General features: G+C 46.6%; 2 protein-coding genes across 2 annotated transcripts in view; one reads left to right on the plus strand and one right to left on the minus strand.

Annotated features, from left to right (window-relative positions):
* Positions 1 to 8,668, minus strand: part of MAP4K3 (mitogen-activated protein kinase kinase kinase kinase 3) — a gene marked incomplete in the record, with an annotated part of 123,200 nt that extends 114,532 nt beyond the window's left edge. The window contains 1 exon segment of the mRNA XM_034764013.1: positions 8,445 to 8,668. Coding sequence (XP_034619904.1) covers positions 8,445 to 8,546 — 102 coding nt within the window.
* TMEM178A (transmembrane protein 178A) overlaps positions 7,986 to 12,422 on the plus strand; it is a 16,084-nt gene continuing 11,647 nt past the window's right edge. Inside the window, exon 1 of the mRNA XM_034764017.1 lies at positions 7,986 to 8,048. The gene's annotated coding sequence lies outside the window, so the exon portion shown is untranslated. The remainder of the gene's footprint in view (positions 8,049 to 12,422) is intronic.

The raw sequence follows: 12,422 nt of genomic DNA on the forward strand, positions 1-12,422 counted from the left end.
TTGGGAGTTGGGCATCTGAGTGCTAAAGACAAGCACGCTACTGCGAGCTGTTTTCAGGTAAACTTGCAGCTTTGGAACAAGTGATTCAGACCCTGGATCTGTGTCTGGAGCCAAACAGGAGTGTCTGGCTCAGCAAGACAGGGTGCTGGAGTCCTGAGCTGGCAGGGAAAACAGAAGCAGGGGTAGTCTTTGCACATTGGGTGGCAGCTCCCAAGGGGGTTTCTGTGATCCAACCCGTCACACAGCCCTCTTACAGCATTGTAAATCCCATATTTACAATTCCCCTACCGATTATTGATCACTTAACACCTTCCTGGGAGTGGATCACCTCCTTTGTTGTCACTGGAGAACTGGCAGTGGGTGACTCTCAAACTTGCAACATATTTCAGCAACAACCATACCGCTAAGCCTCATAACTTCATACACACTAACGATATAGATATTTTGACAGAACAGTAGATTTCAGCAGATCATGACATTTCCATTCCTTATGTGGCATACTTTGTACAAAACATATCGTAATTACATGACAGTAGTGAATATGTGGGTTCCAAGGTGCTGCATTGAGGTACAGAGTGCCACAGGGACTCTGTCTGGGGTAAAGCCTTCAACTCCCCTCCTGATCCGGGCCCTTCCATTCACTTCCTCTGCAAGCAGGGGAAGAAAGAAAGGCAGGGAGTCGGGTCCTGGAAGCTGAGACTGCCCAACTGCTTCATGGCGAGTAATCCCCACTCCCCATGGATACCAGGCACTCTTCCCCTTCCACCCCATATCTCCATGAGTATCGGGCATCCTTCCTTTCTCCCCCCCGCCCCTTTTGTTCCTGGTTTTTACCAATTTTTCTCCTATTTTTTAATAAAACCCAATAAATTCCCAGGACATTTTAAAAAATTAAAAAAACAAAAATGAATGGCCTTACAAATAGCTAATGACATTTAAAAAAAAACAACACAAGAAATTATGTAATTATTTCAGAAGCAGGATGCCTGCAAAAGAATTGGTGGGTCTGCTGGATCACCAAAGTTAAACGGAGCAATTAAGGAAGACCTATGGACACTACTGAGAAGACAGAAGATTTATTTGTATCAGTCTATATCACAAAAGTTGTTAGGGACCCGGCCCAGAAGGTATACATCCAAGAGTTCCGAAGGAGATTAATTATGAAGTGGCTGAGCTGTTAACAAAAACATGCAATTTTTCCATCAGAAACAACTTTTGTGCCAGAGGGTTGGAGGGCAGCAAGTATTATACCCATATTTTAAAAAAGTTCTAGGAATGATCTCGAGAATCACAGAGCAAAAAGCCATATGTCTACTTGGCAAACTGGTTGGAATTCATAATAAAATACCTGGAAGATCATGACATGATCAGGTCTAATCAGACAACATAAGCTCCCAGCCTTATAAGACAAGAACCCTGGGGATATTCAATTAAACAGAAAAGTGACAAATTCGAAAGTGAGGAAGGAAATACTTTTTCACGCAATGCATAATTAGACTGTGGCACACTACCACAGGAAGTCATTGGGTATGTCTTATACTACAGCTCGGAGCAAGCCTCCCAGCCAGGGCAGACAGATTAATGCTTAACACTCGAAATAGTTGTGTGGACATTGTGGCACCAGCAGAGGCTCAGCTAGCCATCTGAGCTCAGACCCAGGGGTAGGATGGGCTTAAGCTCAAGTGGCTAACCAGAGCCTCTGCAGTGCTGCAATGTCCAATCTCTACTAGGGATTTTAATGAGACATCCATAGCGGGGTGAATAATCCCATTTCTCCCTACTGTGAATCTTGTTTCCCTACTGTGCAGTTTCTTGAACCCTCCTCTGAAGAATATGCCACTGGAAACTATCAAAGACAGGACACTGAACTAGGTGGACCACTGGTCTGATTCAATCTGGTAATTCTACATTCCTTAGGGGGCTGTATACCATACACAGTACCACCAAACAAGGAAGTGGGATCATTTCCCACTAAACTGTAGGTGAAATGGGGGGAGGGGGGACTATCTCTAAAAGGCACCTATTGGTACACATACATAGGCACTTAGAGTAATTACATGATCTTTTATTGGTATCATCTTCAAAAAAATTAGAGGCAGTAAGTTAACAAGTTTCTCTCCTTGAATATTCAGGTCCACTATTCCCCACTTTCACCACAATTTGTTACAAACAAGATGCTGTCAATTATCAGTTTCATCTTTGCTCCAACTACCTACCAAATAGGATGCTTTCTGAGATTTAACATAAAGAACTAAGAGCAAGTTTTCTGCAAAGATTTTCTACAGTGCAGAAAGGGCAAAACCACAACTTTCCCTTACTGAAATCCAGGGACATTGCCTGTAACTCAGGAGGACAGAGTAGCGAAACTGTTTTTTCAGAGAAGGAAAATCATTAGTTAATTCCTCGTTTGAGATTTTTACAGTAGTGAAACCCAGAAACAGTAGAGACATGAAAACAAACTTACATGCGCCAGCAGAATATTTTTCACCCTGCCTAATAGGTGTCAGTTAAACTTTTCCCAAGCTCTTTTTAGCTATATGGAATTCCGTTCTATTCTTTTCTTATACCACACTCCTCACTGTAGAACCTAAGCACCTTTCAGTAGCAGCCTAATTACATATCTGCTGTGTGTTGTTTATTCTCTCATCTCCTCAGGAGGAAGAAGCATGTGCATTAGAATGTCTTGTTTTGGTAGGGTTTGTTTTGTTTTAAATAGGGGTTGCTATGCATTTATGTTAAAGCACAGTCAAAGAAATGCACTTTGCATTTGGAAGTGGTGAGGTTTGGGATAGTCCTTAGTTCCTGCGGGAGTTCAGGCTAGCTCCCAAGAAAGTTCTGTGTCTCTAACATATGTGTTTTACCCTTATTGTAAAACACTGTGCCATAGAAGTATGCTTGTCAACCACAGTCTTAATCCCAGAGCTTTAGGTGGTCTTTTAGAAATCCTGGGGCCAGCCATGGACCACCACAAAGATAAGGACAGAGACCTTGAACTTGATTTGAAATTATGTGGGAAAACAATTTAGAGAGCGAAGGACAGGTTATGTGCTTGCAGTAGCCTATGTTACAAAGGAGATGCGCTACAGTGTTCTGTACTACTTGGAGTTTTCTAAGTACTAAATCATGCCCAGAAACATTGTGTTGCTGTAGTCCAACAGAGAGATCAGAAAGGTGTAAATAACTGAGGCCTTGTCATCATCCACCAGGATAGGACGAGTCTCCTAGCCAACTGGAGATGACAGAAAGTATTACTCACAGATGCTTCTACGCGAGAGCTTAGAGTTAGTGAGGAATACAAGAGTTCTCTTAGACTTCAGGAGAAACAGAGCAACTGTGGCTATGTACCTTCAACCAAAGGGAACTGCACAATGACTACAAACTCTTCAAAATGCCTTCCTCATCACCAACATCATTTCTGTCTTGCAAAGATTCAGCTTCAGCCAGCTGTTCTTCCTCCATGAGTTGATCTTGTCCAAGCACCAGAACATCTTGGTGACAGAAGAGTGGTGGTAGGTAGTAGAGCTGCATATTACTGGCACTTGAATCCATGTCATCTGACCACTTCACCTTGTGGTTGCACATCGATATTAAAAAGGACCAGAAAGAGAATTGATCCTTGTGGAATTCCACAAATGAGGTGGAGTACGGGATTTGATGGAAAAGGATCCAATTCAAAAATTATCCTGGCAGAGGTGACTGCAACCAGGAAAGCAATTTTGATGGAGTAGACTAAGTGGCTTGAATGGCAAATTTATTAAGGTATATAAAACTGATTAATATTATGATGAAACCACAAGTTAAAATTAAGCGTCCATAGGGTACCTCTGAGATGCTGCCTGCAGGAATCTCTGAAGTACAGCTCTACTACTAAAAATGATAATATCTTACTCATTAGATCCACTCTGTGTTTAGACAAGGTCATATCTGCTATCTTTGGAAACATAAATAAGTTATTACTTTTTACTCCGGTTAGCACTGCAGACACAACACAGCTCTGGGAAAGGGAGAAAGATTCTAATGTTGCTTTGCATCCTCCACAGAAATATTTACGAAGTTCCATTTACAGACCTAATGAGTTATGCCTATGTAAACCATCAAGGCAATATAGCTTCAATGGAGAAAGGCACTCTCCTCATAATTTGATGTGCAATACTTTTATTATCTTAATTTGCATATTCTGGAATGAGTTTGCATGGTTGCTGGTTAGAAAAGATATATTCTTCCCTATAAACCAAGCATATTTGATATGGAAACTATTGCAGAACAAACACAAAACCTCACACATCCATTTTTTACAGACATTCCATTATCATCTCCAATTCCTCTCTCAAAACCCACTTCAAGGGGGCTTATCAAATGTAGCCTTATGTATTAACTATAAGAAAAATGGTGTATCCCTCAAATAATGTGCACTAGCACATTTCTGGACACCATATAAATAACAGAACTGACCCAAACAACAGCAGGATCTTATTGTCTTGACCCACGTCCTCATCTCTCTTCACCTTCGCCTCAGCTCTGTCCATACTACCTACTCTTATTTTAAATTGTAAAATATCCAGGGCAAGCACTCCATCATTTTTTCTAACATAAACACAGCTACATATCTATTTTTGTAACATACTAAATACATCTATGGCTATAAAGAAAATAGTGACCATACAGTGGTATATCCAGATTGAAAATCCAATTAAAAAAAGACAAGGAAATCTAAGGATTCCAAGAGACATCACATTGCCCTGACTCTCTACCTTCTCAATAACTTAAAAACCTTTTTTTTTTTTTTTGGGGGGGGGGGGGGGAGGGGGGAAGGGAGGGAGAGAAGGGGGTCAGGTCAACAAGTAGCAAGAGTGTCCACATTATGGAGACTGTCCCCATAGGAAGGCAACAAATATAATGGCAGCCCGATCCCAAGTTAACGCCCACGTAGTCACAACTGCATGGATACTGAAGTAATGGCAGAACAATAAGCCTGGCCAACTCCAATCCTAAGAGATAAAAGAACCTGCACAACACAATGAATCTAATTTAATCTTATCCTGGAACTTGCATGTACATGGTGAACATGAATCCATTTTTCAGAACGGAACTTATATGTCTGAAGGTAGATCAAATCAGGAATGGTACTGACTTTATTAGCCACCAACAGAACACTGAACTGAAGATTATGATGACTCAGCCAATCCCCTACTGCTCCCAACAGACCCTTGCCAAATCCAAAACAACTTAAATGTAACATACATAAATAATCATATTATAATTGGAAAAATTTCATTCTACAGTTTGAGGTCATATCTTTTAAGGTTAACCAATTGATCCAGGTTTGCTGATTTGCATACATCTTAATACCTCATTTATAATGCTGAAAACACTTGATCAAAGAAACAAACCAAAAAAATCACTCCAGTTACTGGAACCATTTCAAAGTTATGAACTACACTGGAAGAAAGCTCGGCCAGGTTCCAAGTAGCACACTGAGGGAGGACTTGAACACTGAGTAAATGTACTTTGAAAAAGTCACAAGCCTAATCACACTAGATATTAGCATATAGATAAGGAGCAGGGACAAGGGAAAAACAAGCTCATTTTCTACAGAGCTACCATTAAGAGCAGGTGATTTGGCAAAAAGAGCCCAAAATCTGTGTTAATATTTCAATGAGATCAGGTATAACTGAGATTCTGCACACCAACCTAAATTGGTTTTATGACTATTCAATTAACAAAATTTAAGGTGGAATCAGTGTTGCTCACACACAACAGAGCATTAAACATTAGAAAGCCAGAAATGCTTAGTGAAGGTCCCCCCACATATACCTTAAAAGAACATTAGTGTTGCAAGAAAACCAAAAAATGTTAAGGTAAAACTTCCAACACAACACACAGAAAGTTTAGTTCTGCCCCCCACACATGCAAGCATATGGAGACAAAGTAAAATAAATGTGTGTGTAATGCCACTTGTGCTGGACACAAAATGGTAATGTGATTATGGATTTTTTTTTTCATGCTAATTTAGTGAGTTCCTTGTGGCAGCTTTAAGGGAGCAAAGTTAAATCTGTCTGGTTAACATTTCCTTAACTGGGGAGGGTATTATAACAGACATTCTTTTAAGCGGTATGCTTAGCCAAATATTTCCTGATTTTCCAACATTTGTGTTTACATTCTGAAGTCTCATGTTCTGGAGGGGTATAGAGAGTAGAAGACGCTGTTATACAGTAGCAAAATTACCTTCACCTTAACAAATTAATCAGTGGAACAGGTGATATTAGAACTCATGGTCTCCTGACTCCCAGCCAGGTGAACATTCTGTAAGCTAAAGGTCATTTTGAAGGAAGCAAGCAACATATTCATCTGTCTGATCCTTGTTCCCCACTAAATTCAGAGGTGAAAATGGTGTTGAAATTATGTCAGAAAGCAGTTAAGGGGTCTGCACACCATGCTGGCAATGTATAAGCGCACCAACACCACTCTGGGCTGGTCTACACTGGGGGGGAGTGGGGGTCGATCCAAGATATGCAACTTCAGCTACACGAATAGCGTAGCTGAAGTCGAAGTATCTTGCATCGAATTACCTGGGGTCCAGACGGCGCAGGATCGATGGCCGCGGCTCCCCCGTCAACTGCGCTACCGCCGCTCGCTCTGGTGGAGCTCCGGAGTCGACGGTGAGCGCGTTCGGGGATCGATATATCACATCTTATCGAGACGCAATATATCGATCCCGGATAAATCGATTGCTACCCGCCGATACAGCGGGTAGTGAAGACGTACCCTCTGTCATCTCATTCTGAACTCCAAAAAGGTTTAATAACGTCTCATATTTTAAGTGATGGGACCTTTTTTCCTTTCACAAATTTTCTCCTAGGCATGAGCAATTCAGAACAGCTTAGTTTGAAGTGCTCAGGTTCTTCCACACAAACTCTATGCTGACCTTATCTACCCATTTTCAGATCAATTTGACTTTTCTTTAAAATTTTAGAGAATGCATTATGTGGCTTTAAATGGAAATGTGGGTGAAAGCTTAATAATAGATTCTCTGAAAAATTACTGTACATGTGTTCAGAGGTTATTAATACAGTGCTAGATATGCTACTGTGCTCATATCCTATTTGGTTGTGTTATCCTTTTTCTTCTGTTACTTGTTTTCTGGTGCATTTGAACAAAAATGTGATGCTGACATATTAATGTAGCTGAGACCTGACTGAAATGAGCAATTAACACCTGAAGGGAGGTCTCATTTCTTGGAGAATAGAATTAGGGAGCTAAACAGAACATTGGGTTTAAAAAGAATGTCTGAGCCAACTAAGATAAGTGGGAGAACATCTAGGGAACCATTTACTAACAGTGGACAAGGTAAGTTAGAAATGTAGAGATGATGTAAAGATCAGGTTCTACATAAACAGCACATTGACCGAGCATGCGGTACAGCGATTGGGTCCTGCAAAGTGACCAAGGCTATCCAAAAATATATGATCTAAAGTATAGTAAATGCAATGAAATGTGTAAATGTATACGAAGGGAGAGTGCTGCTGTGTAACTTTTGATGTGTGGTATGCTCTCGACCAGGGGTAGTCAATTATTTTTTGTCAAGGTCCAAATTTCTTGGTCAATGTATAGTCAAGGTCCAGACTCCAGTGAAAATAATAAAAAACAATGATAATAATAAACAACAAGATTTCAGGCTTCATACAAAAGTGTCCAGATTCGGCCCACAGTCCGCCTATTGAGAACCCCCGTTCTAGACTCACCCCTAAGCTTCAGTCTGATCAACTCATCCGAAGAAGTGGGCTGTCGTCCACGAAAGCTTATGCTCTAATAAATTTGTTAGTCTCTAAGGTGCCGCAAGTACTCCTGTTCTTTTTGCGGATACAGACTAACACGGCTCTTACTCTGAAACCGGTCACCATAGCTTGGTTCTAAACCAAATAAAGGAACCCGGGTGACAAAATCTGGAGTCGAACTGGTTTCTTGGACCCCAGAGAACCGGGCCAAGTGTTTGCCCAGACCTGAACAAGCTGTTCTGGAGAGGCGGAGGGGAATCCAAACACTTCCAGGTACATTCCCACCAGAAGGGGTTTCTCACTCACTCACACGCAAGGCAGCGGGCTTGTTACAACCCCGTGACAGACATGTTGGGAAGTTAGCCCGGGCACCTCCTAGCCCAGGCTCTGGCAGGGCGGGGAGAGTGACAAGGCGGCTCGGCTGGCTGTCAGCTCACCGGGCGGAGGAAAACCCAGCCAGCCTGGCCCCCCGGGACGCCCCCGCCGGTCGCTGCGCAGGGCTATGCCGGGGCTGCCCCCCCGCCCAGGAGGGAGGCTGGGAGAGGCCCCCGTGACAGGAGCCGGGGACCCCAACCCCTGCGGCCGCCCGGAGAGGGGCTCGGCCGGCCGGGAGCGGGAGCCCGGCGGCTGACAGGCGCTGCCCGCTGCGGGGCCTGCCCCGCTCGCTACCTTGTAGACGTCGCCGTAGGTGCCGCTACCGATGCGCTGGATGAGCTCGAAGTCCTCCTGGGGGTTCCGCCGGGAGAGGTCGCGCACCCGCCCCACGCTCATGGCGCCGCCGCGGCTGGGGGCCCCGCTCGGTCACCGGAGGGGCCGGCTGGGGGAGGGGGGGGGACACCGAGGCGCGATCACCACCGCCGCCGCCCCCCGGCCTGCTCAGCCAACATGGCGCACTGAGCGACGCCGTGCGCATGCGCCCGCTCGCGCGCCTCTCGCCCCCCGGGCCCAGCGACACGGAGCGGGGACGCGACGGCCCCGCGCGCGCATGGGGCGGGGCGGGGCGAGGAGAGCGGCTCCGCCCACGTGGCTCCCAGCTGGCGAGCGCTCAGCAGAAGTGGGGCGCGCCTGGGGCTGGGGCTCCCCAGTGCTACCCACGGCTAATAACTGAGAAACCAACACGTTACAAGCCCGGGGGCAGTCCGCTCTCCATTCCTCGGGCTGCCCTGACCCACTCCCAAGCCCCGGCCACGCCAACCCCCCCAACTCAACAAGGCCCTGTCCTGTTCCCCGGGACACACTGACCCTCATCCACTCCCAACAAGCCCCCTCCCAGTCATTGCCTCAGGATGCACTAACCTCCTCCCCTACACCCAACAAGGTCCTGGCCTGATCATTGCCCCCTACCGGGCTGACCCTACACCCAACAAGAGACCCTATCCCACTCATCCCAGGCTGCACTGGTCCTAAACCCAACAACCCATCTCCCCTTGCCAACCCAATCTGTGCTGGCCCCTGTGGCCAGCAACATCCCATCCCTGTTCACTGGTCTTGCCTGCAGCAGTTTCCTTCTGCCCCCACTCACTCTCCTGGGCAGTTGACCCCTAAACCCAGCAAGACTCTATCCCCCCCTCAAACAGCCCGGGTTGCTCTGCCCAGGCCTGGTCTACACTACAGAGATAGGTTGATGCGAGGCAGTTTACATCGACCTAACTTTGGAAGTGTCTACACTTAAATGTTGCTCCCACCCGTGTAACCACCCCGCTACGCCAACATAAAAATTCCACCTCCGCGAGCAGCGTAGAGTCAAGATCAATGTAGTTAGGTCAATGCATTGTCTGTTTTTCACTGTGTTACTTACATTGACTGTTACTGGCTTTCAGGAGCCATCCCACAATGCCCCACACTGAGAGTACAATCAATACAAGCATTCCTGTTGAGAACACACACCACTGACACAAGGAGCAAAGTGTAGATATGCATGAACAATGTAATTACTGTGGTGGCTGTATGCTGACATAAGTTAGGTTGACTTCATTTTGTAGTGTACACATTGCCCCAGTATACAGCACTCAGTATTACATCAGCAAGCACAGTGGTTCTCAAACTTTTTTTACTGGTGACCCCTTTCACATAGCAAGCCTCTGAGTGCGACCCCCCTTATAAATTAAAAACACTTTTTAATATATTTAACACCATTATAAATGCTGGAGGCAAAGTGGGGTTTGGGGTGAAGGCTGACAGCTCACAACCCCCCATGTAATAACCTTGTGACCCCTGAGGGGTCACAACCCCCAGTTTGAGAACCCCTGAGCAAGCATAACTGATCCCAGACACACTCAGACCCTGTGAAATTTGGTAGCATGGAACAGGCCAGCAAGACTACCTGTACTTCTTTCCCCAGTTCTACTTATATTACAGCATTTTGTGGGCACAACATTAAACACAGCAGCTCTCCAGTCACCCGTAGAGTTTCCCAAGACAAACAGGAGATGGGACCAGAATTCAAAGGGAGAAAAGCGGGGGGGGGGGGAATGATCCCTGTGACTCCCCCTTCTCAACCCCAGCTGTGAGCATCCTTCACACATGGATGAGAAAAACCCTGTGACTGCCCCCGCAGCTGTGAGTGCCCTCACACACCTTACAGGGAGGACCCTGTGACTCACCCCAGCTATGAGTGCCCCTCACACATTCATGCATGGGATGTGTCAAGCTGTCTGGAGCAGTTCATGAGCATGAGTACCAACCTTAGGGCAGACTATTAATAAGTAGGGCACAAACCCTAAGTTGGCTGTAAGTTCTATACTTAGATTCACCAACCAAGTGTGAACTCCTCAGGCATTACAACAACCTCAACACAGAGCCACAGACAGTCCGCATGAGAACTCCAGTCTGTCTTGCTACCCAGGTAATCTTGCCATTACAATTCATGGTCCCTTACACCAAAAATCACAACAATACTCAGGTTACTTCCAGTCCCATTACCTTGGGTCAATTCACTTTAGATCCTACACCAAAGACACTTGTAGCCACTCCTATCATAAATTAATTAAAAATTTATGAATTAGGAAAAATAAATAAGAGTTATTTACAAAGTTAAAGCAAGTAAACATACCACACAAATTACTTACAATCTTAGATTCCAAAAGGTCATAGAAGCTGCGGTAATACGCAAGCTGTATATGTCCTCTAGGGCTAACCCAAGCTGAACATCCGGGGATCCCTTGCTTATGCTTAGAAGTCTTGCCCTCTCCCTGAAGTCCAGCCTGCATAGGGATAAAAAAAATTTCTTGACAGGGATTTTTATTCGGTTCCCCCAGAGCTCAAGCTGATGGGATGAGTCTCTATGCACAGCTCTTCTTCATGGGTGTGGGGGGAAGCAATCAACAAAGTTTTTGTCCTCTGACGTTCCACAATGGCTTGTCTGGTGTCTATGGGTCTTCTTTTGTTGGTCAGGAGATAACACTTCCCTTTGGTAAACTAGTATTTCACACTTGTTAATGCTTCTCTCCTAACTATGGGGGTTTACAATTTTAGAGCAAATACTTTTATAGGTACAGAGCAAATATTTAAATATTATCTTGTAGCATGGGACACAGATATTATAAGTGAGATTACTGATGCAGCAACTTACAAGCATTTCATAAAGTCTGAACACTAAATACATTTCCATAAAGCTAATAACTATTTTAACAATACTAACACACAGATGAGCCAGACTGGGCCACTCACACAGTCATGAGGAGGACCATGTGACTCTCCCACCTGTGAGTGACTCTGACACACTCATGGGGGGGAGCCTGTGACTTCTTCGGACTCCTGGACTCCTCCCAGCCCTGAGCTCTCCTCACACACCCACGGAGAGGGACCCTGTGAGAGGGGACCCTATGACTCCCGCTTCACACACTCACACACAGGGGACCTGTGACTTTGCCCCTCACAAACCCAAAGGGGAACCCTGTATCAGAGGGGTAGCTGTGTTAGTCTGAATCTGTAAAAAGCAACAGAGGGTCCTGTGGCACCTTTAAGACTAACAGAAGTATTGGGAGCATAAGCTTTCGTGGGTAAGAACCTCACTTCTTCAGATGCAAGCCTGCACCCACGAAAGCTTATGCTCCCAATACTTCTGTTGGTCTTAAAGGTGCCACAGGACCCTCTGTTGCTTTTTAAAGGGGAACCTTGTGATTCCACCCCTCACTCACCCCAGGATCCTATGACTCCGCCCTTCACACACCCACGGGTGGGAGGGACCCAGTGACCCCGCCCCTCATACACCCACGGGTGGGGGGCTGTGACTCCGCCCCTCACGCCCCCCACCCGGTGTGTGGGGGGGCCCTGGGGCTGGTCCCGGACCCCCACGGGGCGCAGGGCGCGGGAACCGGGGCGGGCTCTGGGCAGGGGGCCGGCGCGGGGCGGAGCCGGGCTCGGAGGGAGCAGCCCGGCTCCCCCTGGCGGCCGCGCGGCGGGCCGGTGCGGCGGCGCCGCTGTCCTTTGTGCTGCAGCCGGCATGTGGCCGGGCTGCGGCGGCGGGCGCCGGGCGGCGTGAGGGCAGCGGGCGGCGCGGCGGAGCCATGGGGCGGCGGCGGGCGCTGGTCAGCGCGCTCAGCCTGTGCCTCAGCCTGTGCGCCCTGGGGCTGCTGCTCACCGCCCTCCTCTCCGACCACTGGTACGAGACCGACCCCCGGCGGCACCGCGCCGGCTGCGAGCGCC

This window comes from Trachemys scripta, chromosome 3 (assembly GCF_013100865.1).
Source record: "Trachemys scripta elegans isolate TJP31775 chromosome 3, CAS_Tse_1.0, whole genome shotgun sequence".
In the NCBI taxonomy this organism is placed as follows: Eukaryota; Metazoa; Chordata; order Testudines; family Emydidae; genus Trachemys; species Trachemys scripta.